At 54.2% G+C, this 17,872-nt stretch overlaps 1 protein-coding gene across 1 annotated transcript in view; it reads left to right on the top strand.

The window, feature by feature from the left end:
• The window catches only part of AGO2 (argonaute RISC catalytic component 2), a 108,939-nt gene that overhangs the window by 64,983 nt on the left and 26,084 nt on the right, over window positions 1-17,872 (top strand). The window contains exons 3-10 of the mRNA XM_055313930.1: window positions 3,501-3,621; window positions 10,771-10,952; window positions 12,879-13,015; window positions 13,575-13,709; window positions 14,510-14,597; window positions 15,250-15,397; window positions 16,013-16,132; window positions 16,260-16,382. Coding sequence (XP_055169905.1) covers window positions 3,501-3,621; window positions 10,771-10,952; window positions 12,879-13,015; window positions 13,575-13,709; window positions 14,510-14,597; window positions 15,250-15,397; window positions 16,013-16,132; window positions 16,260-16,382 — 1,054 coding nt within the window. The remainder of the gene's footprint in view (window positions 1-3,500; window positions 3,622-10,770; window positions 10,953-12,878; window positions 13,016-13,574; window positions 13,710-14,509; window positions 14,598-15,249; window positions 15,398-16,012; window positions 16,133-16,259; window positions 16,383-17,872) is intronic.

Raw genomic sequence — 17,872 nt, 5'->3', positions numbered from 1 at the left:
CTGTTCCTCGTTTGCTAATTTAAAAAAAAAAATTGTGAATGGGTGTTGAATTTTAGTAAATGCTTTTTCCTACATCTTTGAGATGACCATAATTTAAAATCTTTCCATATTTGATTTTTAAAATATAAATCACATTTATTGGGCTATAATTACACACAACAAAATGCATCCATTTTTAGTTCCTAGTTAATGAGCTTTAAAAAAAAAAAGTGTATACACGTGTGGCCACCACCTCAGTCGAGGTGTGGAACATTCTGACTACCCCGGTGCTCCTTCTTGGCCCTTGGCAGCCCACCCCCCATCCCCTGCCCGTAGGCAACCACTGAAGTGCCTTCTGTCAATGATTCATTTTTGCCTTTTAGAGTCTCATAGAAATGGAATCATACGCGTGTACTGTTTTGTGTCTGGCCTGTTTCCTGAGCGTGTTTCTGAGATGTAGCCATCCTGTTGCACGTACCAGCCATCCGTACAGTGGAGTAAGTGTCCCATTGTACACTCGTGCCCTAACGTGTGTGTTCACCAGTTGACGGGCATAGGAGTTGTTTCCAGGCTGGGACTGTCAGAGACATTTGCATACAAGTGTTGATGTAGTTATGTGCTTTCATTTCTGTTCTGTAATTAGACAGCGTAGTAAATATACATTGATTGGTCTTTATAAGAAATGGTGATGCACCCCCGCCCCCCCCTCACCCCCCCCCCCGACGTGGCTGTGGTGGTCTCCGTCCCCAGCAGCAGCATATCAGTTTGTTGTCTCCACCTTCCTTCGCCTACCTGGTCTGTTCAGTCTTGGCGATTTTAGCCATAGCCAGTGGGTAAGTTTGTGGTTTTGTTAGCATTTTCCTGATGACTGGTGAGGAACATCTTTTCACGTGCCTATTGGCCGTTCCTGTAGCTTCTTTTACAGGGTGTCTGTTCTCATCTTTTACGGGTTGTTTAAAGTTGGCTTGTTTGTCTCACTGACTTATGAGAATTTTTAAAACATTATTATGCCTGCATGTCCTGGGTCAGATATGTGGGTGTGTTTCTCGAATATTTACTTCCAGTGTCTTGTCTTTTCCTTTTTGTAACAGTAGCTTCTAAAGGCTAAAAATTTTAATTTTGATGATGTTTTTGAATTTATTTATTTTTGCAGTTCATACTGTTTGTGTTCTAAGAAGTCTTTGTCTTTCCCAAGGGTCATTAAAGATCTTTCTCCTACGTTTTCTTCTAGAAGTTTTGCAGCTGTGGATTTTACTTGATGGCTGAAACATGTTTTGTGTCAGTTACTTTTGTCATGTTAAGGCCAACCTGCCATTGCTGGTATCTGCCCAACATTGACACAATGTCATTTTTAACATGGTGCTGGGTTTGTTAATACCGTTGACCCTTGAGCAACACGGTTTGAACTGCACATGTCCACATATATGTGGATTTTTTTCAATAAATTCAGTGCTGAAAATATATTTTCTTTTCCTCATGATTTTCTCAATGTTTTCTTTTTTTGTAGCTTATTTTGTTGTAAGAATACATATATAATATGTACAATATACAAAATGTGTGTTTTTGTTTTTGTTGTTTTTTTTACAAAATGTGTGTTGATCGACTCTAATACCTGTGTCGGCTATTGATAGTTAAGGTTTGGGAGTGTTAAAAGTTCTATGTGGGGTTTTGACTGTGTAGCACCCCCACCCCTGCTTGTGTTGTTCAAGGGTCAGCTCTACTGATTCTTCATCCATGTTTATAACATGAGCTCGTGGTCCCCTGAATTCTGCTCACAATAACTTTGAATACAGTTGAATGGTTTGTTCTTTGGATGTGGGTTGAACTCTCCAGTAGAGCTGCCTGGACTTTGAGTGGACAGTGACCTCTTGACCAAGAAGATGGGGTCTTTGAAGCTTAGAGAGAGGTGATCTGGAGATAGCCTGGCTACAGGAGAGACTGTGCTGTGGCTGCCAGTCAGAAATGGCAGAGGCGGAGGTTGGGGCCCCTCCGGCTGTTGGGGCTTTACACCTGCTGGGCTGTGATTTCCCACTCAGTATCAGAGGCCTGGTGTGTTCTTGGTGGAGCCATCAAAGAAGATGTTGCCCAGAGGCCCTGTTTGCCCTGGGGACCTCGCAGGCAGTGGGTGTTTGGGTGGGGTTGCCTGGATCCCTAGAGGCTCCTCTGCCGGGACTTGCACATTTGGAAGTTGCCTGGGCAAAGCCAGTTTGAATAAGGAAAGCCTTCTTAGGCCAGCTGTCCTCATATTCTGGGAAAGGAATGGAATGAATTCCTGCTTCCTGAAGGATGACTGGAGCTCTGCCCCAGGGAAGGAACTCAGATCTCCTGTCCTGGGGGCAGTCCCTCAGAGGTCCTCGCCCTCCCCTCGCCCCACTTGCCCTGCTGCCCAAGTGCATCTCTCCTGCATCCTGCAAGCTGCTGCTGAGGACCGAGATTTGGAGCCTGTCCCAGTCCGTTCACTATCAGTCCTTCGCATGTTTCCCTTACAAGGGGCTTTCGGGGCCCAGGCGGGCGTCACAGCCTTTCCTGTCTGTATTTTGAGGCATTGTGTGAGTTGAATCAGAATGCCCCAAAACCACCCTGAAATGCTGCTGGAGAGGTGCTATGTGGGGCTCTAGGGAACAAACCTGCACAGGGGGTGGGTGGGCCTTGCTTTGCCCTGAGCCGGCAGGACAGCTGAGCTGCGTGTGGCCGTTCAGAGTGTGTCTCTTCATGTGTCCCTGTTGAGCTGTGGCCAGGCAGGCACAGGGGGTTGAGGGGGGCACCGCAGCGGGACGGTTTCTGGGCGTTCGCTGGAATTTGGCTGCTGTGATGCCCGGGGAGCACGCGGCGGCCTCGAGTGCTTACAGTAATGAAGATCCTGTTTCAGGCTCGGGGCCCTGCAGGTCATTGACCGTCCCCACTGGGTCAGCCTGGACCTGGGCTTTGTTGACCTTACGGTCTTTGTTCCGGAGGCCGGACTGAAAGGGCAGCAGCGCCCAGGGTGCGTGCTTACAGCAGACCGCAGGAGCGCCAGAGGCCATGCCAGTCCCACACACCCCTGGAGAGCCTTGGCTTGGGTCACCTCCTCTGACTTTCCAGGGACCAGAGCAAGGCCACAGGCGAGCCAGCACCAGTGTCAGCCAGGGCAGGGTTACACGCTGCTCTGGTGGGAGGCCCCACGGAGTCCGCCATGAAGCGTATGCTGCACAATCCTGCAGCTCTGGGCACGGACCCCCACGCACGCCGGCCCTCTCTTCAGCTTCTCCAGGGAGGTCTGGATGCGTGCGTTGTGTGCCGCATGTGGCGTGCACAGCCCGGCGTGGAGGCGGTGCTCCCGTGTCTGAGTGACGGACCAAATGAGCGTCAACCCACTGATGGTTCTGATTTGATTCTTGATAGAAGAGCGTTGAAAGTCCTATCGCTAAAAGGAGCCGTAGGTCTTAGAAAATTGCTCATAAGCCAATGTTAGAAGAGCGCTGTCCTTGTATGCCAGTTCTCTGACTTTATTGATGTTTTGCTTGAATTCTGTCCTTTTTCAGGGAAATAGTGGAACATATGGTCCAGCACTTTAAAACACAGATCTTCGGGGATCGGAAACCAGTGTTTGATGGAAGAAAGAATCTCTACACAGCGATGCCGCTTCCAATTGGGAGGGATAAGGTAAGCTTACAGGGATGCGTTTGGAACAAATAATATGCAGTGGAGTAAAATTCACATGTGCCGTCATTTAAGTGTCACACACACACATACTGCACACACGCCGTACGCACATGCTACGCACCGCCATCAGACAGGAGCCCGGATCGTGTGGTGAGACTGTAAAGCCCTCTGGAAGAGCACGTTTGCTGGGGCGTAGGAGTGTGTGATGAAGACCGTGATATCAGCTGAGGTCCACCCGCGGCCTGTGTTCCCACTGAACAATAATCCTCCATCATTAAGCAACACAGGTAGTGCTTGTATTAAAATATATCACCTTTTCTTATTGTTTTTCCATCATCCTGGCTTTACCTAAAGAGTAATAACAATTTCTGCCCAGACGTTGTCACTTCTTGGCACATCTTCCAACAAATGGGCCGGTCCAGGGTGGTAACGGGTGCTCTTCTTAAATAGGAGAGCAAAGGCTCAGCTCAGAAGTCATCTTCACACAAACTTTAAAGACAACGCAGCCGAGGAACAAGTATCTTAATGACTGTCCCAGTGAGAGCAGTGAGGTTGATTCGCTCTGGGAATGACCTACACAGTTAGCTGCTTAAGGCCCTGGGTCCCTGGGAAGGAGTGGAGCTCGGCGCTCCCAGAGTCAGGCTGCTGGCCAGCGAGCTGCAGGTTCTCCACGGGCATTTCATGGTTTTGCTCTTCTGCTTTTTGATAATCTTAGCATGACTGAGCTCCTGGCACTCGTCTGAACTGCCAGGAGACCGGGTGGCTCTGGTGCGGGCGGTGCAGCTCGGACGTGGCGGTGCAGCTCGGACGTGGCCGTGCTCTGATAACAGTAGTGTCGGTTGTGCTGGAGGGAGGGCCGGTGGTGATAAGGCTCCTTACCAGCCAGTCTCCAGGGGTCCCGAGATAACGGTGGTGCGCGGCGGGGCACGGCGGGCTGGGCCGCGGGGTGACTGACGTGGGCTTTCTGAATTTGAGGGAGGCCCGGGCCCCCTGTGCCTGTCTGCTGAGTGGGATCAAGCCTCGCAAAGCAGCATGCTGGTGCCTTTGAAACTTATTGATTATGGAGCTTTGTGTGGAGTTTGCACATTTGTTTTTGTTTAAAGTTGTGTAAGAAAAAAAGCATAAGGAGTATATTCACAGTTTGTACATATTTATAATTAGACATGAGGCGGGGCATAGAAATATTTTTGCTTCAGAATGGGTGGGGGAGTCGATACAGCGTTTCGACGTGAAACTTGCCTTTAGAGAAGTTAACCAGACTCGGGTAAAAATCGATGTGATTCGGGTCCCTGCTTTGCCCTGTCCGGTGGTGGGACTGTGGGTAAGCCGTCTCACCTTGCCAAGCTCCAAGGGGAGTGTACAGAGGCCTCCTCCAGGGTTCTCGTGAAAACTGAGTAAATCCAGCCCAGGAAGGGTGTCTCCACCAGTGATGACTCTGTCTGTGTCCCTGAGGTGGGTTTTGGGTGGGGGGAGGGTGTCTGCATTTCTAAAAAGCAGCTCCCAGGTGATGCCCACGCTGCTGGTCCCAAATCGTACCTTTGAGTTGTCAGGGTTTAAACGTCGTAATGACGATGCCTGGGCCACAGCACACACCTCGCAGATACCGGTGGTCGTGCGTGGTGGTCTGAGAGGTCCGGGTGTGCCCTCCGTGCTCACTGCCCTGTACGGAGAGGGTGTTCGCCATCTCTCCGCTTGAACCCACCCTTTTGTGTGTCCTGCAGATGAGCCTGGAGAGCCTCCCCCGGCCACTCCTCGTCATTTTTAAGTTTCTATCAAACAGTTGGGATGCGCAGACATGAGTCTCTTCTGCTTGACGGCTGATATGATGTGGCCCCCCCCCTCCTGCTCCCATATACTCACCTCTTTTAGCAAATCGTCTCACTGCTGTTTTCTTTTACATCTGCTCTTTTTTTTTTTTTCCTGTGAAGCACTTTCCTTTGTGTGGTGGGCACTTCTGTAGTAAGAGAGAAAATGTTAACTGTCCCTCACCCTGTGTCTGCCTGCAGCTGGGTGGGAACTGCATGTAGGTGACTCATGTCAAGGTCTGCACACAACATGTTCCCCGCCCCCCTTACTGTCTCCTGCCTAAGTAGCTCCCACACCTTAATTCTAGCCCCAGAGTGGAAGGAGAGGCCCTTTGGCCCAGGCCAGGCCCTCACTTCTCAGAATCGAGACTGAGGATGTTGTAAGAGTTCATCACTATTTTGGCTCTGACTCCTGGGCCTTCTTGGCAGTAACGGGATGCGATTTGCAAGATCAGAATGCGTCGTTGGTTGCTCCTGGCACTGCGTCCAGCCTTGGGCCCCTCTTTGGGTCTTTAGCTTCTTGCAGCTGCAGGCTGTCTCTGTTTATTCAGGGAAGGCTTGAGTGTCTCTTTCCTGGAGGGAGGTGATGTCAGGCCGGGGGCACATCTTGAAAAGGTGACCGACCCTGCATGGAAGGCCTTCACCGTGGGGGAGCACAGCCAGCACAAGGTGTCCTGCCTGGCACTCCTGCCTGTGCCCCAGATTGAGCCGGGGCCGCAAGCGCTTACCTGTGACTGTTGACTTGAGATACAGGGTGTTGGGGTTCTGGGCAAGGCAGAGGGGCTTCTGGGCTGGCTCGGGGGGTCAGGAGGTTGGAGGGCAGAGGCAGTTGGCAAGGGAGCCGTCCATCTGGTCCCTTCCTTGGGCAGCATCCAGGTAAGGATGGCTTGGCCTTGTCTGCTCTTTGGGGCTATTCTGCTGCCTTTCAGGGCTGAGGGTCCCCCCAGTAGAGCCACAGCGTCTGTCAAAGTGCCTTGAACCCAGCTGGCCCGGGTTAGAGGTGCTCAGCGGGCGTTGCTTACACCCGGCAGAGCCGCCACTTGATGTCCCTGCTGCTCCCACCTGATGAGGTGACTGGTGTCCACACCTCTCTAGATGTACTAGGAAGGACTGTGGCTTGTTCCAAAGTGATTTGGAGGGACGACGGTTGACTTTTTGAAGAGATTGGTCGCAGAGCAGTCACGGATGGCCTTCCATATCCGCCCCCGCGCACATCTGACACGGGTGTGACCAGCACATGCCCACCCCCCACCCCCGCCCCGGAAAGGGCCTCTGGCCTGGGCAGCGGCCGCGCAGCCTCCGCGGGTGGCGAGTGGCCGCGGCGCCCTGCTAGGGCTGCTCGACTCTCTCGGGAGCAGGTGGCGGTGAGTTCCCGGGGCCTCGGCCACACGACAGCCGAGTTATGGACGAGAAAACCCTGTCGAAACGCCCCTGCCTCCTGCGTACGCGGTTTCTCATGATGGTGCTTGTCTCTGCCTCCCTCTGTGTAGGTGCCGACACGGGCTGTCCCCCTGGCAGCTCTGACTGTCCCCCTGGTGACTTTGAGGCGCAGGGACTGAGTGTGGGGCTTGGTCTGTCTGGAGAGACTGGATTTCACAGCTGGCTCCCCCTTCCCCGGGCCCGGGTTGGTGCCGAAAGCTGGTGTTCGGGGGTCTGTGTGCAGAGGATGGCAGTGGTCGCGTTGCTGTGTCCCAGACAGCTGCCTGCAGGTGCCGGCAGGTGCTCTGGGAGGCGGGCGCTCCGGGAAGCCACCTGCCCATGCTCCGGGCCTGCGAGGTTGCAGAGCCAGGGGCCCCGGCGTCCCACGCCTCCAGTCCATGGCCTTGAGCTGCTGCGTTGTTGGGGTCACGGGCTGCAGGGTGTTCAGAAATGGATCTTGGTGTGTGGACGGACTCTGCTGCCAGCCGCCCAGCCCGGTGTGAGGATGTCCTCAGGCTTGGGTCACAGCTGATGCCCAGCGCCACCCTGCCCCGTGATGGGGCATTTCTCCCGAAGTCGCCGCTACCCCAAAGCTGTCATAGGTGTGCCAGGCAGCCTCCTGGCACCATGTCCGGCAGGGAAGAGGCTGGACTGAATCCACTTAAAAATGTACATAAGGGGCAGCCTTGGTGGCTCAGCAGTTTAGCACCTGCCTTCAGCCCAGGGCCAGAGTCCAGGGTCCTGGGATCGAGTCCCACACCGGGCTCCCTGCATGGAGCCTGCTTCTCCCTCTGCCTGGGTCTCTGCCTCTCTCTCTCTATGTCTCTCATGAATGAGTGACTAAAATCGTTTTTAAAAAAATGTACATAAGGATCTTTTGCTGAAGGAAAACACACCCCACTAGGTACCCCCACCTTGGTTTGCTTATAGAGGCATTTCCCACAGCTTTATGGAGGCATAATTGGCAAATAAAACTGCACATATTTAAAGTGTGCATGATGATTTGATAGATGTATATGTTGTGGAATGATCACCCACAATTAAGTTAATCAACACATCCATCACCTCACGTAATTGCCACTTTTTCACTTTTTTTTTTTTCACATTTTCTTAATTGATGTGGCAAAATGGCATGGCAGGGCTTTTCTTGCAAAGAAAAGTTTGGTGTGTTTCTCTGAACACCTCATTACTTCATAGAAACATCTTTGAGGCCGGACTCTAATCTCCTTAAGGACAGTCCCCCCGTGGCTGCTTGCTCACAGTCCTGCAGGATCGTGGGGTGGGGGGGTTCAGACTATTATTTTTAATTGGAGGATAGTGGACATGCAGTGTTACATTGGTTTCAGGTGTGCAGCATGGTGACCGGCAGTTCTGTACATGAGGAAACGCTCCCGTGGGGAGTGTGGTCACCACAGTCCCTGCACGACATCATGACAGTATCATTGGCCACGTTCCCCACGCTGCGCTTTGCATCCCTGTGACATCCTTCCTTATATCTGGAGATCTGTGCCTCTTCGTCCCCTTCCCGTTCCGCCCATCCTCCCACCCCCCACCCCCGGGAACCACTATTCTCTGTATTTACAAATCTCTGTTTCTGTTCATTAGTTTTGTTTTTTAAATTCCAGATATAAATGAAATCTCACATGGCATTTATCTTTCTCTGCAATCCTGCCAGCAATACACATTTCCTATTTCTCCACATCCTTGCCAACACTTTTTATTTTTCATCTTTTTGATTCTAGCCATTTGGACAGGTGTGAGGTGGCAGCTCCTTGTGGTTTTGGCCTTCCTGGTTCTAGCAGCTGTGTGTGCATCCGTCACCTACGTCATTTCTTTCTGAAAGGGACCCGATCACGGAGACCTTCTGACTCACTGGTCAGTCCCGAGGTCCATGCACCTAGAAGCGTCTGTGCTCTCACAGCTGTGTCCTTACTGGGCCTGGGCCACGGCCACTTAGTGGCTGTCAGGCGGGATGGTGCTCTGAGTGCTGCCGGGCAGGTGTCCTCTTGGACACGGGTGCAGGGGACTCACTCAGTCTGCTTGCTGCTCTCATGACGTGTGAATGTGGGGTAGTGAGTGTGTGAGGACGGAGCTCCTCAGGAGTTGAGAGGGGCCTGCAGGCCTCTCGACTGAGGAGGGAGTGAGGAGTGCACGGGGGCTGTGCGGCCGGCACGCCTGGCCTGGGACGTGACTCCCCTGGCCTGCTGGGGGAGGGTGTTCCAGGCAGGTGGTGCACAGGCAGCGGGATGGACCCCTGTTCCTTTGGGGACTTGCAGACTTGGAGGGCTGGGGTGGGCTGGGCACAGGGGCTGTGGCCATGCATCCGTGTTGTGCTGTCCCGAGGGTGACAGCCCCCCAGTGAGCACGTGGGAAGTTCCACAGGCTATGCTTTTAGTCTAAGCATCTGCGTTTTTATATGTAAAAAGTAGTGAATAAAGTCTCCCTTCCTGGGATCTTTGGATGTTCAGGGATAAAACATATATAATCTGTCACCTGTCAAGTTATCTTTTTTAAAGATTTTATTTGTTTATTCATTAGAGACACAGAGAGAGGCATAGACACAGGGAGAGGGAGAAGCAGGCCCCACACGGGGAGCCCGATGTAGGACTCAATCCCGGGACCCCAGGATCATGCCCTGGGCCCAAGGCAGACGCTCAACCTCCTGAGCCATCCAGGTGCCCCTGTCACCTGTCAAATGAGATGTTCCATCAATATTGGGGAGTATTGTGGGCAAATATTGAAATTGTTTCAATGACAGCTGAGTGGGGGTCTGTGTGCGCCAAGTGTTCAGAACGCCCCCCTCAGTGACCGAATAATGAACTGCAGGGTGGGTCACAAGTGGGGGAGTGAAGCGACGGGGTAAAGGTGGGGAGGCGAGGGGTGCTGGGGGGCGGGAGGAGAGGGGAGAGGGACTCGCTGTCTGCCTCGGGGAGTGAGTCCCTGGGGCCCGCTCCCAACCACCGTCCAGTACGCCAGCCGCTGGCCACACGTGGCCGTGTAAGTGTGGACTCATGAAAAGTGCACAAAGCTGAAAATTCAGTCCCTCGGCCACACTGCCCACATTTCCACTGCTCAGTGGCCACAGGCGGCCAGCGGCCGGCGCCCTGGGCAGCATGGGAAGAGACCATTTCCGTTATCACAAAAGTTCTCTTGGACAGAGCTGTTGGGGACCACTGAGCACTATTGTGGCAAATATTCTGAGGTTTGGCTGAGAATTTTAATTCCTTCGCAGGAGATTCTGATAGGTCTTGTAGTTGAAGCTTTTTTCTCTGCGTTTTGTACCCGGAGGTGCACACAGTCTGTAGAAGAGCTTCTGGAAGTGTTGGCGAGTCCCCCCCTCCTGCATTCTCTATTTGTTGTGGACCTGCCTAGTCAGAGAGGAAAGTTGAGGCACTGTAGGGGCGCGCACGCCCGCCTGGAGTCTGCAGTTGTTAGCATTTGGCTGTTTGTTTTGCCTTCTCTTGTCTTCTGAGAAGGCTTTTTGTTTATGGTTTATTCACCGCAAACCTACCTTAATGGACCCAGAACATGGGAGCCCCCAGACCCACTGCAGTGTTCCCAGTTCCACTGGGAGTTAATCCCTGGGCCCCCAACTAGCTCCCAGGCCCCCGCCCGTGTCCCCTGCCCCATTTGGAACTGCTGTGCAGCGTCTGCCCTGCACTGGCGTGGCCTCCACGACACGGTCTGTCGCTGCTTGTCTCCCCTGGCCGCCTCTGTGCAGGGCCAGGGAGAAGTCCCAGGTCCCGCTCAGTGCTGGCGCTCGTGGGCTAGGGCTGTGTGCACGTCCCGCTGTGCATGCTTGGACAAAGGATGGGCTGAACTTCCCTACCCAGGAGTGTTCTGGAAGCTGACCCACTGCCCCCAACCTCCCAGCAGCTTCTCAGAGGCTAGTGTGAATAACCGTGTGCTCTGGATCTCCTTGCAGGTGGAGCTGGAGGTCACGTTGCCTGGAGAAGGAAAGGACCGCATCTTCAAGGTGTCCATCAAGTGGGTGTCCTGTGTGAGCTTACAGGCGTTACACGATGCACTTTCGGGGCGGCTGCCCAGCGTCCCCTTTGAGACGATCCAGGCCCTGGATGTAGTCATGAGGCATTTGCCATCCATGAGGTGAGGACCAAGGAAGCAGGAGCGTCTGCTTCTGACCCTGACCGTTCCCTGGAGGATGGGAAATCTCTGTCCAAGGATGAGTGGATTTTTGGAGTCAGGGAGGTGATGGTCATGGATTTCTATGGTGAAAATTATAGCACTACTAACATGAAACATTTTTAATATAAAAATCAGTCACCAGGGGCGCCTCCCTGGCTCAATCAGTAGAGGATGTGACTCTTGATACCAGGATTGTGAGCTCGAATCCCATGTTGGCCAGACATTACTTTAAAAAAATAAAAAGGAAAGAAAAAGAAATCTCCAGAATTCTCAGACTAGCACAAAAAGATGGCCTGCCCGTCTTCGTGTACACTGGGGATTAGCGTTCACTTGCCCGACACTGTGAGCCCCGCTCCATGTCTCTGTGGCCTTCACACGTGGGACTCGTAACAGTAGGGTGATGCTCCCAGTGCCCCCCGACGGAGCCCCCACTACCCGGAGGACACAGGCTGCGGGGGACACCGGATGCTTCAGCCCGTTGCTTTATTCCACATGGACGCTGGGACGGCTCGTGATTTCCCAGGTGTCGAGGCTGCACTAATTCCTTGTGTGACGGCCTCGTACGGGCCAGACCACCTTGCCACATGCAGACGCCTCGGGGTTCTGACCTGGGACACCTCCTTCCAGGAGGGTGGCACCTGACAGGGCCTCGGGGCTGTTGGGGTGAACCAGCGACGGGAGAGGGGCCTCCAGGCTGACCCCTCCCAGTAGGGGCAGAGCTCTAGGATTTGAAGGGCAGTGGGGCTTCCGTTGTCCCTCTGTGGGTGTGAGAGCACATGCTCCAAAGTGCCCCGTTGGATTTTCCCGGGACCCTGGTGTTCCTCCAGGCTTGGGTGGGGGTGGCCGCATTCCCGGCTGGCTGTCACTCATGGCACTCGTGGCGGGGAGCCTCCCCCAGGCCCCGGGGGGGTCATCCGTTACTCCTTGGAACTTGTGTTGGGAGGAAGGCAGGTGGATGCCAGAGGAAAAAATCTAGAAGGGTAGTTGCCAAAATCTTGAATACTTTTCAAATGAGCGTCAGAAATTACTGCAATTTTTGTTTCCTGGGTTCTTTTGAATTAATCACCATGTTACTTTTACAATCAGGAGAAAAGTCTATTTTCACTTAGGAAAAATAATAGAGAAAGTGGCAGGATCAACATGTGTAAGGGGGAGAGAGAAGGGACCGTGTCCGCAGTCTGGTTGTTGGCGCAGCCCGTAGGGTGGACGACTCAACCCCTGAAGGACGCATCCTTAGTGATGATACATCCCAGGTGACCAGGCACCGTTGGTGCTGCTGCCTTGAGAGTGTGTCCGCCTCCCTCACGTGGCTTCTTGCTCCTGCACACGTGGGCACCCGGCCCCTAGGAGGTGTGCGAGGGTCCTCACACAGCGACCTGACCACCCCCGCTCGCGAGGCCGGGCTCCTCCCGTCTCCCTCCACATATTGGGAGCCTGTCCTGCTGCGTGAGACAGGCGTCTCCGCGCACTCCTTGGCAAAGCAGCCAGGCTCCTGGGGCCTGGGGCTGGTTCGGTCCAGCCACCTCGGCCTGATTGTGGTTGACACTCGGCAGGTGCCCCTTCCGCCTGGGCCTGCACACACAGCACCCCTGTTCTAGGAAGGGGTGAAGTGCCGTGCTCAGATAAGTCCTGGAGGATGAGCGTTAAAGCACAGAGGGGAGGGGAGGGGTGTCAGACACCTGAGCTGAAGCCGGCAACACCCCGTGTGCCCCAGGCCCTGCTCAGCCAGAGCCCGTGTGTGGCATCCAGAGGCACGGCGGGTGGGTGGCCGTGACTCTGTAAGGACAGAAACGGCAGACTTATTGGTGTGAGTCTTGGCCTGCATCACTGTCGCCGTGAGCGGCAGACCTGGAGTCAGCCCCACGGACACGGGGTCTCTTGTTTCAGGTACACCCCTGTGGGCCGCTCCTTCTTTACCGCGTCCGAGGGCTGCTCCAACCCCCTTGGCGGGGGCCGGGAAGTGTGGTTTGGCTTCCATCAGTCCGTCCGACCTTCTCTTTGGAAGATGATGTTGAATATCGATGGTGAGCGCAGCTCCAGTCTTTGTCGTGGGGCAGGGGCGTGTGGCCTCTCACACCTGCTGCTGAGGTTCGGGGCACTGGGACGGGCCTGCATCCCTGACTCCTTCCCCGGTGCTGCTGCCCATGCCCACCAGGCAGGGCCTGCCCTCCGTCTCCCCTTTTCCTTTTGTGGCCTGGTTGGTAGGACTGGGGGTTCGGGGCCAACCTGGGGTGTGGTCTGCTGGCTGGTCGCCAGACTCGGGGTGGCCTGTCCTCCTGGGAGACTCAGTGTCGGATCGCACAAGGGAACAAATACACCAGGAGACAGAAAGCCCGAGGTGATGGCTGTTGTGATTTGGCAGGTTTCACCTTAAGGCTAATTTTGTTCTCAGAGGGGAGCTTGATCTTTGGGCTCCACCAACTGCATCCAGTTGGCCCTGAGCGGAAGGGGTCTCAGGCGGCCTCCTCTGGCTCCGTCCCACCCGTAGGGCCTGCAGGTGGACCCCAGGGGCCAGGCGGCCAGCCTGGAGGAGGCACCGTCGGGCACACATCAAGCTTTTGCTTTTCTCTGTCCCATCTACAGTCTCAGCAACTGCATTTTATAAGGCACAGCCAGTAATCGAGTTTGTTTGTGAAGTTTTGGATTTTAAAAGTATTGAAGAACAACAGAAACCTCTGACAGATTCCCAAAGGGTAAAGTTTACCAAAGAAATCAAAGGTGGGTAACAAACTGCCTTGCACGTCGGGCTGAGGTCCTTTCCCCTGCGCTGGGGCTCCTGGAGGGGGTGTGGGGAGGCGGGGAGTGATTAGCCATCGGATGAATTTAGCACAGAGATGAACTAAGCCCATTTCACAGAGCAGGATTAGTCATGTTCTAAATAAACGGCTTTCCACGTAGGGTGAGGAGCAGGTCACTGACCGGTGACGTCCAAGTCACTGGACTCTAGGACCAGAGAGCAGGGGGGTGGTTATAATCCACACCTCATGCTGTTCTGGAATGGGGAGCATGCTTTCATGCCTTGTCACGTGGCCCTCACAACCCTGGCAGCGTCCGGACCCACCGGGCCCAGTTTCCACTCAAGGAGACGCGGCCTGAGTGCAGTGGCCTGGCCCAGGCCCATCCGCCCAGCCGCGCAGAATTGGCCGGCACCTGTCGCCCGCGCCGCGAGCCACGCCCCCGGCACCTGTCCTCTCGGAGGGCTCTCTAAAGGCCATCAGAAGTGCCCGTTGCTAAAAATAACCCTGGAGGAAGCGCAGAGTCTCAGCTGAGCCAACAGCCTCTTTTATCTTTAAGAACAGTGTCCAGCCTCTGGCCTTGGCATTTCTGGAGCAGAAGGGGTGTCCCTGTGGGTGAGATGGGCCCAGAGGTCCCCCCTTCATGGCGAGCGCAGCCCTGCAGCTGCTCCAGGACACCCTCCGCTTGGGTCTGACACCAGTGACAGCCGGTGCGGGGAAGTGGGGCCTACGCCCCAGGCCCGGTGGGCCTTGACACTGAACTCGGCTGCTCTGTGTTGCCAGGTCTAAAGGTGGAGATAACGCACTGCGGGCAGATGAAGAGGAAGTACCGCGTCTGCAACGTGACCCGACGGCCCGCCAGTCACCAAACGTAAACGGCCTTAGTCCCCCACTCAGATCAGTTCTGGCGCTCACTGTCGCTCTGAGGTCCAGACTCTAGAGCAGTGACCCTTCTGTTAAGAATTCATTTCATTGTGGTTAAAAATTCTAGAGCTATACCTCTGGCTCAGTAGAGCCAAACCCACACCTAAAGAAATAAAGTAATGACATTATATCCCGTGGGGTGGGAAGGGGTTGGTGGCTCCCTGTCGATTTTCCTTCCTGAATTTTACAGGTGAGAGAGGATCTTTTTTGTTTGTTCTCCAACCCTCAGGACTGAGCAGGAACCAGTGGGCACAGCCCACCACGGGCACGGCTAGTGTCCTCATTTGTCCCCAGTTCCTTACACATGCCGTAGACACCTGCAGTCTGGGACTATTGCCTATTATATGCATATAGGTATTTTTTATTTCTCAACTCCAGAGATAATATGCAAGTTCACGAACTGCGTACCTGGAGGGCATGATTTGGTTCTGACCCCCTCGAACGTGCTTGGACGTTCGCCCCCCACACCCTGCCACCACCTTCTTCGGTGTCCGCGGATGGGCCCCTGCAAGCGGCCCTGCTGAGCCAGCACCAGCCCGCTGCCCGTCCCCGGGGGCACCGCAGAGCTCCTGGCCTGAGCCCCGTCTCCGCTTCCCTAGGTTCCCGCTCCAGCAGGAGAGCGGGCAGACTGTGGAGTGCACAGTGGCCCAGTACTTCAAGGACAGGCACAAGCTGGTTCTGCGCTACCCCCACCTCCCATGTTTACAAGTCGGACAGGAGCAGAAACACACCTACCTTCCCCTCGAGGCAAGTGTCGTGTCCTGTCCCCGCTGCCTGGGGCTGGCAAGAGGGCCCCGGAGGGCACCCCTTGCACCCACCTCCCCGTGAATGAACCGGTGGGACTCCCGTGGGACTCCCGTGCCGATCGGGGACACACCCGTTGTGTCCAGCAGGCAGGCCCCTTGCTCAAGGGGGAGGATGCACAGAAAAGCTACGATTCCTTCACCTTGCCGGGGAAAGATTAAATGCTAAACGGAGGCCCAAGTTTTAACACTTTGCTGTGAATGCCTTAAACTCTGTATGGGTCCAGTTACCCAGACATCCGGCTGGTTCGGCTGCGCCCTGGTCCGGAAGACCGGCCTCCTCCCCAGCGGCGGCAGCCTCCTGGTCCCAGCCTCCTGGTTCCCAACTTGGTTGGTACCAGGCCAGGCCCATGTAGGAGGGCCTCCTGTCGCTGGCAGATTTCAGGGTAGCCACCACGGGATCTGCGAGACGCATCACCCTTTGTGGCTACGAGACGGCAGCGCCACGGGCGGAGCCAGGGCACCAGCCCCACGCCCAGCTCAGACCCCGACCCGGCGCCCGGTGCCCGGCTCCCAGCACGGGGGCTGACTGACGCCCTGTCTGCGTCTCTTCTTCTAGGTCTGTAACATAGTAGCAGGACAGAGATGTATCAAAAAGCTGACCGACAATCAGACCTCAACCATGATCAGAGCGACTGCCAGGTCAGCGCCGGATCGGCAAGAAGAGATTAGCAAGCTGGTGAGCACCCCGCTTGCGGGGCCAGGCCGGGGCTGGGGACACCATGGGGAATGCAGTACCTGCTGCCGGGCCAGGGAGCCCCTGAGGCTTTGGATGGACACGGCTTATTTCTTCTTTCCTTTTCAAGATGCGAAGTGCAAGTTTTAACACAGATCCGTATGTTCGTGAATTTGGAATCATGGTCAAGGACGAGATGACAGATGTGACCGGGCGGGTCCTCCAGCCACCCTCCATCCTCTATGGGGGCAGGGTACGTGCACAGCAGGGCCCGGGGACGTGCGTGGGTGTCTGCCAGACGATGGTGGAGCAGCGGCTTTTGAACCCAGGTCAGACCATCGCCAAGTGTAGACCGTAGTCGAAGTGAGGGGTTCTTGCCACCGTAGTCCAAGCTGGCAGGCGTTAGGGGCCTCAGGAAGCACGGAGTTGCTGGGCCGCTGGAGGATTTTCAGCATTACCCTTTATCTTTTCAAAGGGTGATTTTTATTATCCCATTAAAACCTAGAAAGCAGTGTTCTTCGGGTGATGGGTACTCTGCTCGTGATGAATTATTTTCCGGGAGCTCGTACTGCTTTTCTATTTTTTAAACTTTGGTTTTGGGAGTATCTGGTGGCAAACAGAGCTGTTAGACCCTCAGGTTTTTGTTCATTTGTTTGTTTTCACTCATGTAATGCCTGGCTTCAGCGCATAATAACGCCGTGCCGTCCGTTGAGCCCTGCAGAGCTCCTGAGAAGGGCCCTCACGTACTCCTCGGGGCTCCCCGGACGCAGAGTGCGGTGCTGCCAGGTGGGCAGCTGGTCCTCAGGACCTGTAGCAAAGTCTAGTTTTGTTTGCAGGGTTTTTCCCTTTCTCATTATAACATGTAAGTTCTTTTTAAAATGTCCCAAAATTACAAAAGGTAGAAGGAATTACAGGAGCAGAGGGCACCTGGCTGGCTCGCTCGGGAGAGCATGCGACTCCGGATGTCAGGTCACGAGTTCGAGCCCCACGTTGAGCGTGGAGCCTACTTACAAAACAACGCGACGAAGCAGAGGGTTACAGGAAGAAGTCTCAGTTGCTCTCCCAGGAAGGGCCCGGTGTTCCCTTTATCCTTTGTAAAGCTGTCCAGGGATGATTCACATGTTTTCACCCCTTCCACTGCAAATAGTAACATTAAATACACTTCTTTTAACTCAAAACCATCACTTAGAGCACATGGAGGTCTTGGAGATGGCTCTGCATGTATGTGACGCATGGCTTGTTCTTTTGGACTCTCACCATGTGGTGTTCTGCACGGGGGGGGGGGGGTGTCCCTGTCCTGGCCCCCATCCCCCAAAGGATGTTCTGAGCAAGGCCTCCAGGCTCTTTCTCAGCTCACTTGTGCACCTGCTATGTCCAGATGCTATGCAAACATAACCCCTTTTAAACCCTTCTTACAACACTAGGAGGAAGAGTGTGTGATTCCCTTTCACGAGCAAGTGGAGAGATGGCTAGAAATAGAGGCTTATGTGGCCCTTACGTGGTCAAACCAAGATCACAGATCTGGTGTTTATTTTCACTGCCTCTGCTTATATCTGTTTCAACTTTATGCCTTTTAGTAGATAACAGGAATAGTCTGTCTTGTAATCTATTGCAAAAATATTAGAATTGTAAGGATTGAAATTTTACAGTTTTTCTAAATGAGCACAGTTTTCCAGATCTTTGAAACATTTTAATGAGAGCAAACACTTTCCATCTACTCCACTCGTTGTCTGTTGTTGGAGC

This window comes from Nyctereutes procyonoides, unplaced genomic scaffold (genome assembly GCF_905146905.1).
Source record: "Nyctereutes procyonoides isolate TBG_1078 unplaced genomic scaffold, NYPRO_anot_genome, whole genome shotgun sequence".
NCBI lineage: Eukaryota > Metazoa > Chordata > Mammalia > Carnivora > Canidae > Nyctereutes > Nyctereutes procyonoides.
Note: the sequence above shows the minus strand (reverse complement) of the source record. Positions and strands in the feature narration are given on the sequence as shown.